Source organism: Oppia nitens, unplaced genomic scaffold (assembly GCF_028296485.1).
Source record: "Oppia nitens isolate AA-2021 unplaced genomic scaffold, nextdenovo-longstitch-racon4-pilon3 scaffold3_pilon_pilon_pilon, whole genome shotgun sequence".
In the NCBI taxonomy this organism is placed as follows: Eukaryota; Metazoa; Arthropoda; class Arachnida; order Sarcoptiformes; family Oppiidae; genus Oppia; species Oppia nitens.
In genome coordinates this window covers 3,387,219-3,404,711 of record NW_026533221.1, presented here as the reverse complement: position 1 = coordinate 3,404,711, position 17,493 = coordinate 3,387,219, and the positions used below count along the sequence as shown (strand labels likewise).

General features: G+C 21.0%; 1 protein-coding gene across 1 annotated transcript; it reads right to left on the bottom strand.

Moving 5' to 3' along the window:
* Window positions 1–249: 249 nt before the first annotated feature.
* LOC128958630 (potassium/sodium hyperpolarization-activated cyclic nucleotide-gated channel 2-like) lies at window positions 250–13,986 on the bottom strand. The gene is made up of 11 exons (XM_054304520.1): window positions 13,931–13,986; window positions 13,151–13,674; window positions 12,880–12,988; window positions 12,224–12,387; window positions 11,858–12,132; window positions 9,041–9,115; window positions 5,036–5,185; window positions 2,216–2,434; window positions 1,877–2,023; window positions 1,520–1,763; window positions 250–769 (listed from the first exon to the last, which is right to left on the bottom strand). Exons 2-11 carry the CDS (start codon window positions 13,347–13,349, stop codon window positions 285–287), a joined length of 2,067 nt encoding a protein of 688 aa, XP_054160495.1. The 5' UTR covers window positions 13,350–13,674; window positions 13,931–13,986; the 3' UTR covers window positions 250–284.
* Between the last annotated feature and the right edge of the window lie 3,507 nt (window positions 13,987–17,493).

The window sequence follows — 17,493 nt, the reverse complement described above, 5'->3', positions numbered from 1 at the left end:
ATTTAAATGAATTATTTTATGTCTATTAATGAAAATTAAATGATTATTATTATCTACAAAAAACATGTTATAACTTAACAAATAACAAAAATCCTAAATTTAATTGAGGAACTGAATGTTGATATATACAGTATATATCTTTTTAGTTTGATTTATAAAATCTAATATTAGGATATTTGAAAATTAATAAATATATTTTTAAAAAATGTTTTTTTTTCTTCAAATTGAATTTACTTAATTTCGGTCTTGAATTTAATTTAATTTATAGCTAACTAACAAAAAACCTATTGGTGTGTCGTATGACTGGCTTCGTGTGCGGCCGCGAGTCCGGCGGCAACCGATTGAAAGAATGTTTCCGACCTCTGCAGCGATGGATCGACTCTTAAAACATTTAATTCGGTGCCATTGTTAGTAAATCGCGAAAAACAAGACTCAGATTTGGGTCTTTTGAGACCAATCTCTTGCAACTGTCGCGACCGGAATATACTGATCTCACTTTCGCTGTCTTCACTGGGACTTTGAGCAGAAAGGGTCAACAGTTCACTGACAGCCCTCAGATCACATTGAAGGTCTCTCTCAGGACAGACAATACTAGGATTTTTGCCAATTTTGTTAAGTCTTTCGGCTGCTATCGACTCCATTGTTCGTCTCATCAATGGATACATATCCAGTACAGCATTGAAGTGTTCAACTGATAGTGAAAATAAATTGCAATACGTTTCGGCCCTAACACTGGCAACCCGTCGGGCGTTTGTCAGCAAACATATCTCTAAATTATATCAAAATAAAATATAGGTATACGTTATGTTTAGTTATTTTTTTTATACTATCAGTTTGTCTTAAAGGTGTATAGTTAATGATAACTACATATTTAAACATTGAATGAACACTTAAAGTGATGTTACATTAGTTTGCTTCACTAGATATAAGATTTTTAACAATAGCCAATGGGGTATATTATATAATATAACTTTAATTTTATTAAGTTATTATTTAACCAAATAAACATCATTTATTATAAATTATATTATATAAAATAAATTAATTAAAATGTGCACTATTTGTTTATCAAATAATATAAATCTAAAATAATAATAAATTTATTAATCTTTATCGGAAAGCTTGATATCCTATTGTTATAAATATAATATTGACAGAGACTAGTGTTATGTTTAGTCTATATAGTTATGAAGTTTACTTTTTGTCACTATTTATATATCATATATATAATACATTTTTCTAGATCTATAGAATTGAAAATATTATATCGAATTTTCTAATATTTTTTTGTTTCCTATTTTTCTCTCAACAACACTACAGTATAATATATTTTATTATTATTATTATAAGAATTTATGTTTTTTTAAAAACAAAATCTCATATTTATTAATATAAACATAATATATATTTAATAAAACAAATAAATTGTTATTTTTTTTATTGTTAAGTCAATAAATATTTGAAAAAACAGATAATAAACTCGGAATATATAAAAAATAGAAAAATGATAATAAAATACCTCCAAAATAGGAGCCGTCGGACAAACTGGTGGCCACATCTCCATTAATCATCACAATGTCAACAATGCCTTCCTGTATGAAAAACATTTTGTTGCCAATGGTTCCCTCTTTGATGATGATGTCTCCCGGCTGGAAGACCTCATATTTCAAACGAGTGACAATTGAATTGACAAAATCGGTGTCCGCGTTGGCAAAAAAGGGCACCGAAGCTACTAATGCTCGACAATTGTAATTAATCACATCCTATAAATCGGTTGTAAATGAAAATATAATTTTTCAATCAATCAATTATTATTACAATTCATTTTTTTTAATGTTCAGATATAATGATTTGTGATATAATTTTTGTTTAGTACTTCTCGTAGTCGTTCTGAAAGCTCGTCCAGAATAGTGTCTTCGTTGAAGAACTTTCCCTGATATCGGTGCTCAAAATAGTCGCCAATACGCACCCGTAGGTCGCGAGGCAGCTTTCGGTAGGCCATATACTCTTCAACTTGTTTTAGCTGTGATTTTAAAGTTTTTCAAAAAAAACAACAAATAATTAATATTAAAGTTAAAGTTAAGAGTAAAAAAATTTATAAAAATAATCAAAAAAACAAAAAACGAAGGATTGAATGTAATTCAAAAGGATTTCTGTTTTTTTTTTGTGGGGAATATGTATCAAAATATGGGATTAAGTGTATAAATATATATACTTTTTCTCTATATTGACGTCTCGATGAGTCAAGAGATTGTATGAGATTAGTGGTGTGACCTAAAAATAGTGCATAACATGTGGCACCAGAGATCATACTGAGAAGCGTTAGCCACATATCGGTGAGACTTTGAGGAGGGAAACGGCCGTAACCTATGCATAGCATGTGTGACATGGCTTTAAACAGTGACCACGAATACTGTTCAAACCATTCAGACTCCTGTTTTTCAAATACAATAGATATAAACAATAATTGTGTCAATTGTTGATAGTTTTCAATTTAAAATCAAATAAATAAATCAATAACTAAAGAATTTCTATATTAAAGTATTTTATTTATTAATTTTATTTATAATAATAATAATTTTTAATAAAATATCATGAAAAATATTATTTTGAGATAAAATACATAATTTATTATTTTAAAATAGGTTTCATATACTATAAGTATGATTTAATTACAGTTAAAAAGTATATAAAAAATTTTATTGATATATTGAGAAATATTTGTTGAAACAAATATTTGTATTTGAAGTAATAAAATATTAAGCGCTTAATAGAAATTCAGTACACAATTCCAAATAAAATATAGCAAAATAAAAAAAACATTTTAATAATATATTGTTTAGTAAAAGACTATGAATCAAAAAAAATAGATTTTTCTTACAAAAAGATTAGAAATATTGATGTAAACCACAAAACAATACAAAAGCCGACACACAAAAAAAATTTATCGAAAATTTTATATATATATACAAAATATTATATAAAAAGCTTATACACACTCTATTGTCTATTATTTTTTAGATGTGTTGTCGATTTTCTAGACACACACACACACACACACACACACACACACACACACACAAACACAAAACCCAATGGTTTAGTGTTTGTATCTATTATGAGAGGTTACAGTATAAATAATATACTGTATTACTTTACTTAAAGTAGAAAAATAATTATTTTGATTTGTTATATATTTATATACTGTATAAAACACAAGTGTATCGATAAATAATAGTAAAGTTATATACGATTCGTTGAGTTTTAGATCATTTGTTAAAATTATTTATAAAAAATCAATTTTTTTCTTTCAAGTCATTTACTCAAATCTATTGCCAATTCATCGAAAATAGTAGTCCATATGATAGCAAAAACGCATTGAATGACACTATTTATGCCTAATCTCTAACATAAGGCTATCATAAGATAGTGTCTTAAACTTTAAAAAAAACTATCATAAAGCAAATTAAGTTTTATTGTTTTATTATTTGTAATTTTAAAATAATTTTAGTAACATTTTTTATTTTATAATATTATGTTCTATAATTATTATTATACATGTATTATATACTTTTATAACTTTTATAACTATAATATTTTTATAATACTTTTCTTATATATAATATTACTGTTAAATTAAAATAAATTAAATAAATGTAAAATTAAATAAAATGCTAGATTTAAAAAAAACTAAATAAATGTTGCATTACTTATTGAATTTAATTCTAAATTATACTAAAATAAATATACTTATAAATTATAATGTTAATAACTATTATTAAATAATATATAATTTAACTATAAACTAAAACGGATGTATTACTCGTCAATAGCTTTAAAATTATGCTTTTTTACAATTATAACTAAATTTATTTTATGATTTCAGTTTAAATTTATTTATATAATTCATACAAAAAAAGTTATTTTAATTTTTATATTATGAGCGTAAGAATATAAAAACGTAAAAAATAAAAATTTTAGTTTAGTATTTAAAATTATACATATGTATTTTACTTAAGTAGTAGTTACATATATAGAGAAACAAATTAGATTATTCAGTATATAATATAATTACTAGTTTCAAAAAATCTTTATAAATATTTATTATGTATACAGAATTTAAATGTATTAATTTATCATTAAAAAACACAACTAAACATTTGTTATTAAATGACTGTTTTAATAAATAATGAATTTTCTACATTTATTGAGATTATTAAAATTATTATTTTAATGTTGTTGTCACTAACTCGTAAATAATTAAATTAACAATTGAAGTGTAAATTATTTATTAAACTAAATTATTAGAAAAGTAAAACAATAAATATTGTTAAGATCTAGTATTAAAAAGGATTTACATAATGACTTAATATCATAATGCTATATAATTTATTTGTAGCAAAAAACAAAAGTTAAGTCAATTTATGATTACATATAATGTACTATATTTTATATTTATGTTTATTTATGATAATTTATATTCAGGCACTAGTCTTGAATGTCTTATTACATGAGAGATAAAGATTGAAAGCAATTGTGTCCTTAGATAAGCCCAACAAAACATTTTATACATTTGTGAATTGCTTAACAACTAAATACTTAACCGGGTTTTTACCAAAAAGATTTTATTTCACTTATGAAATATAATTTAAGAATAATATTAACATATTTCATGTCCAGAATATTTATAGATCAAAAAATATATATTCAAACAGAATATTCTATATCTGTGAGTATTTTTATAGTCAGATAAAAAAAGTTTGACTTATTTTTTTTAGTGAAACTGTAAATATAAGCCATAGATATGCAAATAGAGTAAAGGTTTTGGAAATTAATGAATCGTTACTTAAAATAAAAAATAAAATTCTATAATTTATTGTTTATATTCATATTTAAATTGTATAATCTGGAAAATGGACTTATATATGATATATAAATTTATATATAAAAATCAATTTTTCATTAAATATTAATTTTGATATTATTTTTTTAAAGACAAAAATGTAATTTATATGTGAATTATGTAACAACTTACTTGAAGTTCATTAATGGCTACCCAGGAGTTGGCAGGAAATCCCTGGAGCATCGGTACTAAAAATTGAAGACAACCACTCCAATGTCCAATCAATAACATCATACAAATCAAATTAAAAATTTTCATAAAAACGTTTGCCATATTTAGGAACTGTTGAAATAATTTATAAAACAATAAATAAAATTATGGAAACAATTTTTAAAGTAAATAATTTTTAAATATTTTTGATAAATTAAAATCATCATGTTTTGAATTAAATATATCAAGTATAATCTAATTATACAAATAATATATTTTAAACAAAACCAAACACACACACACACACAGATAGATAGATAGATAGATAGATACATACATACATACACATAAACATACACACGATTTTATATCTATGTTGTAAGGTATATATACCGCTATATATATACATGAATTGTTTAATAAACATTAAAAATATTCATTATAATATAATAATTTATTGTAAGCATATTGTCATAATATATGTTGAAAGCTTTTAAAAATAAACATTCATTTTATTCTAATAATATGTAAAATTTAATATTTGCAGTTAAAAAAGTTTAGAGAAAACAAAAATATTGAAATATTATTTTTAATATATTAATTATGAAAATCATTAGCAAATAACAACAACATATTTAATAATTCGTGTAATTTTAATAAATTTGAAAAACTAAAAATTTAAAACAAACTAAAGTCAATATAGATATTAGTGCAGTAACTAAATCCCAAATGACATATAAATCTCATCGGACGACCTATTTTTGTGATTAAATTTATGTTTTGTTTTTTAAGTTTGTCAGTTGTGTTAGCGTTTATACAGTATAGATAACTATTTGTAAATTTAATATCTCAATAATATTAAAATTTAATTAGAATTAAATATTAAGATTTTTGTTGTTGTTGTAAAATAAATATAAATAATCTATAACAATGTTACTGAAATAATTTTATACTTATTTTTAGTTTATTTAGTAAATTTAAAAGTATAACTAATTTATGCATATAAATTAAATACAATAAAACAATTTGATATATATTTCTATAACTTATAATACATGATTAATCCCCTTAAAAAAAGTTAAAGTTTATGACTTAAGATTGTCTATCATTTCCGGTTACAAAAGAAAAATCAATTTTTATACTTTCATTGAGTCATCCCTTTAGCAAAACTTTTCTCTATTTGTTGTCAGTTATAATAATTTAATGTCAATCGACTTAAGGCTATTGACGATGTGGTAGACAGTGATGTATAATGTAATTGTAATTTGATTTTATCGAAATTTTCAATTTTTTTATCATATAAACAATATAAATTTTTTCAATTCAATTCAATTTTTTCCAGTTTAAATCATTGGAAAAAAGTAAATTTTATTATTTGTTTGTTGTATAAAAAAATTATATTAAATTAATTAAAAAAAGTAAATACTGAGTATTAAATACTAATATATTGTTATTAAATTTAACCAAAAAAAACTTATCTCAGATAATAATAAAAAAGATTTAAATAGGAAAACATGAAATATTGGTTTATAAGTCCTCTTAGTCGGTGACTTAACCATAAGAGAAAAAAATGCTAAAACCAAATAATAATAATAATAAAAACAAGAGCTTTAGTTATAAATCAAATATCTATTTTTTGAGATAATTTTTTTCACGTGAATACTAAACACAATAGAAAAAGCTAAGTATTATAAGTATGAGATAAACAAAAAAAAATAATGCAAAACGAGTGCAAACAAAAACAGCCAATCGATCGGTTGGTCTCTAATATATAAATAAAAAGCATTTCATACAAACACATATACACACAACAAAATATAACTGAATTTTCATGAATAAGTTACACATCTTTTAATATATTACTATAAATCTGGAAAAAACAAATAATAGTTTGAATAGAGTTATAGTTTCTCTCTCAAGTTTTATATGATTTTCAAAAATACATATTTCATTCAAATATCAATATTGAATAATACAATACTGTAAAAGAAAAACCCTATTGTGTTATACAATATTTTGTGTTACAACTGTTTGTAATATTTTTTCAAAATGAATTTTTCAGACTATAATTTGCTAAAATAATTGTCAAATAAAATTATATACATAAATAAATATTTTATCCGTAATATTGCAAATTCAACATTTAAAGATAGAGACAAAATAGAATAAAAATTGTGCACATATTGTGAATAATATGCACAAATCGTTCAAATAGTTTAAAATTTGATATTTTATTAAACAAATAATAATAAGACAAAAAAATATGATTTAATAAAAAAAAGTAGTGAATAATGTCCTGTAAATGGATACACAACTTAAATAATAGTCAATATATTTCAATAGGTTTTGACTTTTCAAACAAATAGATAATATACAGTATATCTAATAGAGAGTACAAATACTATCGGAAAAAGTGTTGACATAATATCGACATTAAAAAGCTATTTTAAAACTTCAAGTTTTTGCCTTTTATCGGATCAATCAGTTCTGTGATGACTCAAATAAAATGGGATTTCTATATATATATATATATACTGTATATATATAAAGATAATGGTTTTTACTAAAAAGCAAAAAAGATCTTTCAAAAACTGTTAGTAATACCAGGATCATTTATTATGATTAACATAAACATTGTACAAAAATAACTATTGTGTAACCAATGCATATTATTGTACTATACAAAAAAACATTTGGCTAATATATATTACCAAATATATTACCAATATAAATTGTAAAGAGTATGAGAATTGATTTAGTTATTTATATTTTTGTCGAGTAGACTACACACACACACACACACACACACACACACACACACACACACACACACACACACATACATACATACATACATACATACATACATACATACATACATACATACAACCCATATATTATAAATATAAATAAAACTATTACTGTAATTCCTGTATAAATTAAATTAATAAAATCTTTATGTATTATATAATGTTATCATTGTATTGTGATAATCAATAATAGTATAATTTACATCAAAATAACATTTTCTAAATAGTAATATAAAATCACACATAAACACAAACATACATATATATCATACATTTAATATCAATGTTTATTTCTTATCAATGATTTCATTAAACATCATAAAGTTTGTATATAATTGTATGTAATATTTTTTTTATTAATATTTTAATATAATATATTTTATAATATAGCATAAATTATAATAAATGTTTATATTATAAATTATATAATATGCTTTTAAAAATGATTAATATAATAGAAAATTGTATATTTTATAAAATAATAAATTAAGTATCAAAATTCAGTGACAACAATTATACTATATATAAACTAGTCATATTTTTGTAATTTATTATTAAAGTAATAGTATTATTAATAATATAAATTTATATATGGTTTGAATACAGTATTTTATTTTTTAAAATACCGTAAAAATATCATTATTTATAACATTTTTATATATTAAAAAGTTAATTCATATATTTAGATAATGTAAACAGTATATTATTCTAGTTATTCAAACACTAGTGTATTGATATGTTATAGTAATAATAATATAATATAATATAATATCATTTTAATAGGATTTATTTCACAAAATAATTTTATAAAAATCAAATTTATTTCACACAAAAAGTCATAATTCTTAAAAACATTATATTTAATAAATATTAAATTATATTTATTATTTAATAATAGTTTAATGCTTCATAATCAATAGTACACTATTTTAGGTACAAAAATTATTAATAAAGCTAATTATGTTTTAAACTATTGTATTAGCAAATTAATTAAAATATCATATAAAAAATGAATAAATAAAACTTATTATTTTAATAATATTACATAATAATTTGATTATTTGAAATATTATATATAAATAATATTACAATATTATTAGTGCAATTGATAACGAAATTGTAAAGCCATTGTTTAAAAAAAATGTCTTAACATAATATATATATGAATTGTGAATACCTTTTTAGCCCCCGGAATGCGAGTTAAAAACCCAATAAATCCTCTCTTATCCGAAAATGTGGCCAAACTGTGCATCTGTTTTGTTGGGAGAGAGAGAAGACAACACAATTGTTTTGGTCTTTTTTTTGTTATTTAAAGAGCAAACTACTAATCAAACTAATCAAAAAAGCCAATTATTTGATATATAATTCATAATTATTATCACACTATTGTTATTATTATTATAAAAAAATATCATTATTTCCTCATTTTATTATATTTGTTGATAGTTTTATTGATTGATTGATTGTGATTATACGGGTGTCATAATAGCATATTGTGTCGTCTATTTGTCATTTGCATTGCACAACATATTACTTATTATATATATATATATATAAATTCTCTCTCTCTCTCCCTATCTATAACTTATATACTTTATCTTAACTCACTTATCATATAATTTATCATTTTTTTATGATATACAGTATAAATCATTTTTTAGAAAGCAATCAATTTTTTAAATCTATTTTAATAAAATAATCGATTGATTATTAAAATGTAATATAAGAATTTGCATATTAAATTAAATCGAGTATATCATTAAAAAATCTATTATAGTTTTTAATAAATAATATTTTTTAAAAATATATTTTTTTAATAGTTTATAACATTAATATCTCTTGATATTTTTAAAATTATTAATAACAATATAAGGAAAATCATAATTTTTAAATTTAGAACAATACGTAAATATAAAAGTAAATATATAATTTTAGTTAATCATTAAATAAACAATAATACATAAATAAAAAAATAAAGTAAATTTAATCTTTTCAAAAAAGTCAATATTTTAACAGTCATATGATAGACAAAAACAGTTTAAGTCACGAATATTTTGAAGTCATGCAACACATATATTTGGATATACGGTATAACTTATAAAAAAAATAAATGAAAAAAATTGATAAATAGATATTGTCTGCAGGATTGACACAATACGCAAATGGACACCAGTATTGACACATAATCAACATTACTTACCACAAAAAAATCATAAAACATTATTTACAGAATATACACACAAAGATCTAGTGATACATACATAATGTACAATACATATCATTATTTTGGTGACAATTCATTTGAATTTGGGATTACATTTGAAAAGAGGATTTAATAGTATAATTTATAATAATAATAATAATAATATAATACATTTATACATCAAATAACTTTTTGTTAAACATTTATTAGGCATAAAGCAAATGGTTAACACCAAACTAAAGGATAGATAATTATCAAGTGTTATATATATATATATACAGTACAGTATATTTAGGGAAATATTATATATACAAGTGGGTCATTCATTAGACAAAAAACATGCATTTTTAATATATATATATATAAAGTATATTAATTATTTAATTAATAATTTCATCATAAATGCAAATAAAAAATTATTTGGTGAAATTTTTATTTTATAATAATTATATAATATAATAAAAAAATATTGCTATTATAATAATGAGAAATTTAACAATAATATCATTAAAAAAAATTGTGCACTTTATATATCGTAAAACATTGTGAGTTATAAATTTAAATTATTTATTTTAGGTATTTCACAGTTTATAAGACTATTATTATGTTAGTTTTCAAATAAAAATATGTTTTTGTTAATATTATTTTTTTTATGATTGTAACACAAAATTAATATTTAATAAATACGAATTAAACACTAAATTATGCTATTAAAAAGATAAAAACATAATAATTTTGACGCCATCATTATAACATTATAAATTTAGATATAACATTTTATTTTTAAAATTATATATTTAAGAATTGTCTAAAAATTATTCAACAAAAAAAAGTTTAATAACTGACAAATTTGTTTTGTTAGCGCTAACACATAAAGAAATAAAATTTTCACAAAAAATTGTTATAAAATATTAAACAGTATATATATATATAAAAGAAAACGATTGAAAAATACTTGTATTTAGTAAAATATAAATTTTATACAGTATTTTATATAACATATTTAAATGAATGGATTCTTTTTTTTAAATAAAATTGACATTTTTTTTAATATTAAATATTCAATATATGTTTTGTCAAATTTTTCTTTTCTATTTTATTTGAAAAAACTCCTCAAAGCGGACATGAAATGAATGACAACTATAAATATATATAAATTTTTATATATTGATATATAAAGAGTTGGATTATATGAGATGACTAAATAAAATGAGTGGTTATATACTCGTCAAGTAATTGTAAACTTATTTTTTATATCTAAATCTCTCTAGAATTTTGCCAAAAAAAACAACTTTAAACTATATACTATTAAAATGTTAATTTTATAGCACATATCACTCGGGGAACGGGATGGCAATAGTTTAGTTTTTATTATATAATGTTATATACTGTATACAGTATATGACGTAAGTCTATTGAATATAACATTTTAAGTGTTTTCAATTTTTATTAGTATTTATCTTGTTTAGTGTTTGCAAAAAAATTTGCCAAAATTGTCAAATATTGACAAAAACGTATGTAAAAATATTTTCATATATATATATATAAATGTCATATTACTGTATACTCACATAAATTTATATATTCTAATATTAAATTAAAAATATAACATACATTTTTAAACTAAAAATTATCACTAATTATTAGTAAGTAAATATCATAATCAGTATCATAATAACAAATATTTTCATATCAGACTAAATTTTATATTATATTATATATATATATTACATAATTATATGAATTATATACTAAAAAAATACAAAAAAACTAATATTTTTAAAAACTTACGTAAACTTCTTCCCATTGACTAACATATCTGACAAGTCTTGATAATCTCAATAATCGTAATAAACTTAACATTTTTGCGAACCTTAATATTCTTAGAGCTCTTCCCGCGTGTAATATCTGAAAATTTTCTCCAAAATCCTGATTAAAGATTAGAAATATATAGTCCAATGGTATTGAACTAATTAAGTCCAAGAAAAACCAGGATCTCATGTAAGTCCTGGCTATTAGCTTAGGGTCTAATATGACCTGTTCTGGTAAATCGGGATTCATTATACCTGCGAATGGAGTAGGAATTGACTTATTAAGAAAAACTTAATGTAAATATAATTTTTTTGATGTAAAATAATACTAAAGATTAGACATTACCTGTCCGGAAATTGACTGCAATATCTAATAAGAAAATAGTATCGGAAAGACAGTTAAATGCAATCCAACGCGTGGACAGGTCATCATTGAAGAAAGATATGGCCACCGGTAATACAATTAGATTGGCCACCAATAGTAATAACATACATAAATCCCAATAAAATCTAGTTTTCATTTGTAAATAAAAAAAATAGAAATTTTAAAAACTAGTAAAAATTATAAATTTTATAATTTATAAACACAATCAAGTATTGTGATTATATAAAATGTAATCAATTAATTATAAACTCTCCCTATTATTTTGTAATTATAAAATACTAAACAATATAATTTATACTATAATATGTATACTATATATATAAAGTTAGGTATTGTTTTAAAAGAGACATTGTGCTATTGATATTTACGTACAATAAAATTCAATCAATTATTTTATAACATTATATAAATTGTATGTTAGTATAATTAAAAAAGAAAAAGAGAGATTGTAAAGTAAGTAATTTACCTTAATTATTTTTCTATTATATTATTAATATTTTATTATAATAGTATTTATATATATAAATCAATTTTCATTAATATATATATATGTAGGATAAATAATATATAAATGTGCATTTAATATTTAAATTATCTAAAAAATAGGTCAGTCATACCTAAATGTACTGCACGGGTGTATTATTAAGAGACCCGACTCTTTTTGTCGTAACCTTTCATTCATTAGTGCTTTTTTGCTACCAAACAATTTCATTGCCAGTTTGTTATCTATAAAAACAACATATAGTATATATAGTTTAGTTAATTTAGTTGAATTATTGACTACAGTGTTTTGTGACTACATTATCAATAATATAAAAATAACAAAATAATAATGAAAATGCAATGAAATGATTAGTTAGTAATTAGTTAGTTAACAAAATTATAGACCCGAGGGTTGAAAGAGAGCCTCGATTTGACTTCTCATGAATGACGGCACCTTTGCCTCAGAGAGGCCGGGAATCATCTCCTCTTTAGGCGTTCCATAGAGACTGATGTCATCTTTGTCTCCATTCCATGTCATACCACTGGTATCCTTAATGAGGACCACTGGAGGCGATTTGCAGGCCGTTCCGTCCTTATAGTTCATCTCTGGTCTTATATAATCGTCGACATAATCGGAACTGTCGTTATCTACAGTTGATTGTCGCAGAAGTGGTTCTGTTATTTGACTCTTTTCCTGAGTCGACTTTTGGTCAGTTATGTCGATCTTAATATCAATTGTTTCTTTGTTTAATTTTTTCGGTGTTTCCTCGTCTTTAGGAACACACGTATAGCTCAGCTTTCCGTTGGCTAACCGTAGACTCGACACTCGTTTAATGTTTTTGCTTGACTTTGGTGTATCCGATCCTACAATGTTGTGCTTATTGACACCACTTTTATTGTCAATCACAGAAGTCGACGGCTCACCGCCCCTGTAGTACAGTAATTATCCAATCAATCAATTAATAATTATTATCACTTTTATTAATTTTAATAAATACTATACTATTGCCTTAAGTAAACTAAAAACTATATGCTTAATGAAACATATAATTTAGACAAGTATTATGTAAAACAATTTTTAAAAAATATTATATTTAATTAACAAATGTTATATAATGTTATTTTGTTAACGCAATAATCATAGATGCAAAAAAAAATATTTTAATTATAATTCATATTTCATACTTAAATCAATTGAATTGCAGATCACATTTGATTAATTTTTAATGCGATACTCATGTAAATGCAAACCACGTGTGTTATTATAAGTTAAATGCTAAGTGTATATCAAATTAATTATTTATACAATCAAAACATATTGCAAAATAATTTAATGAGAGATTACAAATTTGTTTAAAAATTCATTTATTACTTAGTTTTACATTATTTCGCCTAAATTGGTTAAAATATTTTTATGATACATCGTTAGTTATATAATGTTTTAAAAATCAAATTCTAGTTTAAACGAAAAATAAAATAAAATGAAAATAAGAATACTTTTTAACAGTGATATTATTAAATGTTATATAACTTATATACATATATTTTGAAATAACTATTGTTCCTAAATAATGATGATTTTATTAATGTATAAGTTTTTCAGTAAAATGTAAAATTTTTTTAGACTGTGATTTATATAAAATATAACTATTGTAAAATGTCTAAACATAATGGGTGACAAAGTTTTTGAAGAAAAAATTTAAGCATACATTTTAATATATATATATATATAACTTTATATATGAAGTTTAAAGCAAATTAATGACATAACATTACTACAGGTTATGCTATACTATTATATTTACTATTGTTATTATATACAGTATATATATATATTGTGGTTTTACAATTTAAATTCACTTTTTTGTTAGAGTTAATATTACCTTTATTTTTTTAAAATATAAATACTAAAAAATAGTATTTTATATTAAAAAAGTCAACTTTAACAATGAGTATATTGATTTGAACTGTATTTATCTAAATCAATATATTATACTATTTTAGTCATCACATAATAAAATTTTTTAAATTTTAAAACTATTTTCTTTCAATTATTATTATAATAAATATAACATTAACGATACTTTAATATTCATTACTAAATGTCAGAGTAATATTAAATGTATAATTTGGTAATTTTTTTTTATCATGTAAATAATTTATATTAAAAAATTATTAATATAAAATATAATATAACAAATCTAGTTTTACAATTATATTATTTATTTATTTATATAAGCTATTTAAATAACTTTACTTAATATATATATATTTATATAGTATTTATTTTATTAGTCTTGTATTGTTTTATACATAATATCAAAATTTATTCAAAAATCAATAAATAATAAAAAATGTAAAACAATAAAATAACAGAAGATTTTTGTGAAACTAGAAATCATTAACTTTTTAAGAGTTTATTCAAATCTCAATTTGAATCACTTATGTAAAGTACTGTTCACTGCATGACTTTGAGAGCTGGCATATAATCACTGGGTTTGACATAAAGTTATTCACAAACCTAACCCAAAAAACATGATATACTGTATAAATATAAGACTTGAAAACAGTAAACACTTTGACTATTAATGCAATAATTGGCTAATTGTTGAACTCTTAAGCCATATATTTATATCAATATATACTTTATATATAAGTTATAAGTGATAGAAATGTCTCTGATTAAGGATTGTGACTCTCATTGAATCTATTAAACAGATATAACTGTTATAAACGGTAAGTATTATCTAAACAACTGATCTCTCGTTTTGTTTGTGTGACCGACAAAACAAATATTAGGAAAGAAAACAGTTATGAAGTGTAAACCAATAGATAACATGAAATAGTGATTCACAGAATCAGAGATTAAAATAAACTTTTATATAATGAAAATAGAGAGGGAATACCAAATGCTTTGAATTTAATGTAAAAACTTTTATATAAATCAATTGAGATCTCACTTACTTAAAGAAAATGGGATTATGTTTTCAATTGTTTTTAATTGATTTCAATAGTACTTACACTGAGTACAGTATCAATCTTGACAATACATTAAATATAATATTAGATAAATACTATACATAACAACTAGAGTATGATAAGCTAATGACTAAGATTTAGATAATAATAATAATACTAATAATAAATATATAATAATAATAGAAATTTTGGTAATCAGGCATAAATGAAATGATTTCATCCGTCAAAAATAAAATCTTAATAAAATGAATATTTCTCTATAATCTTATATTTATTTATTTATATATTTATTATATTAAAATTATATTGTAAAATTTAATATTATTAAAAAATATATTTCACATTTAATTATTTTTTATATATAATTTATGAATAATACTTTTTTTTATATACAGTATATTTTTTGGTTCACTTAAAAAATTGATCATTAAATATTTTTCAATACTAAGAACATAATATTTATAATCCATTGAAAAATTTGAAAATACAGTAAAATAGAAAAATAATGTCCATTTGAATAATAATAAAATCTGTAAGTTTTATCCAGATTATTATTATTATTTTATTTTTTTCATATATTTATAATACATATGCAAAAAACTTCAAAACAATATGTTTTTAATCTTTTGCTAAATAAGTTTTGTAAATTTTACAGTATATTCTTATAAAATATTAAAAATACGATTTTCATATATAATATAATATTTCAAAATATTTAACATAAATAAGTTCTTATTTATGTATTTTATATAAATATTATACTTTTAACATTAAATATAAACATAGACAACAAATTTAAATACGATTAGTTTTGATTAATCATTAAAAACTTTTAATGTTTATATAAATTATAAAATCTTTATTCTCTCAATTATTTAATATTATATTTTTAAGTTTAATTAACAAAAATAATTTTGTTGATGACTCATTAAATTAATTAATCAAAATTTAGTAAATAGTTTATGACATAAAATCACGATACTATCTATAAAGTTATATATATATAGTATATATTATACTATGTATAGCTAAAAATAATATTACATTTAATTAAATCTATTTTAATATTTAAATAAGATATTTGTATTAACTAAATTTGCATAGCAATGATAAATGACTTTTATAAATAAAACTCTTAATATTAATATTATTACATCTTAACTTATAAGCTATACTTATACTGTGTACTAACAGTTATATAATATATTATATAATATATCATAATATTAGATTAATATATTATTAAATATAAATAGACACTTATTAGATGTTATTATAGTGTAAAAGTGTTGATTAACTCATTTGAATTTATTATATTTAGTATTAAATGTAAGTATAGTATAGTATTAAGTAAGTTATAATAACGTGAGTAAAGTGTGTATTAGCATTTAACTTATAAGTTTGCAATTATTTCATCGATGAATTAATTAATTTTTGTGTAACTTTAATTTGCAAATACAATTAAATTCATTAAATTTTCAATTGCTATTTAATTAGTTATATAAAAAATTAATTCAATTCATTATAATTTTAAGTGATTACTAAATGATTTTCTATTATTTCACTGTTTGGTAATTTTAAAAAAATATAAAACGAAAGGATTACAAAACATCTATTATCAAACATTTCTATGAATTATGTTTATTGACAAAATCACTAATAAATATTAACAAAATTTTAAGTGAGTTTTTTGTTATTTGTTTTTACTATTTATATTCATATAAATGAATGCTATTATATGAATATAATAAATTATATAATATTATTGT

Excerpts from the sequence above, each read along its gene's own strand:
- LOC128958630 (XM_054304520.1), bottom strand. The coding sequence starts at position 13,349 with ATGAACTATAAGGACGGAACGGCCTGCAAATCGCCTCCAGTGGTCCTC. Across the intron at positions 5,186-9,040 it reads GCATTCCGGGGGCTAAAAAG|TTCCTAAATATGGCAAACGT; the intron begins GTATTCACAATT and ends TTATTTCAACAG. Across the intron at positions 2,024-2,215 it reads GACGTCAATATAGAGAAAAA|CTAAAACAAGTTGAAGAGTA; the intron begins GTATATATATTT and ends TTAAAATCACAG.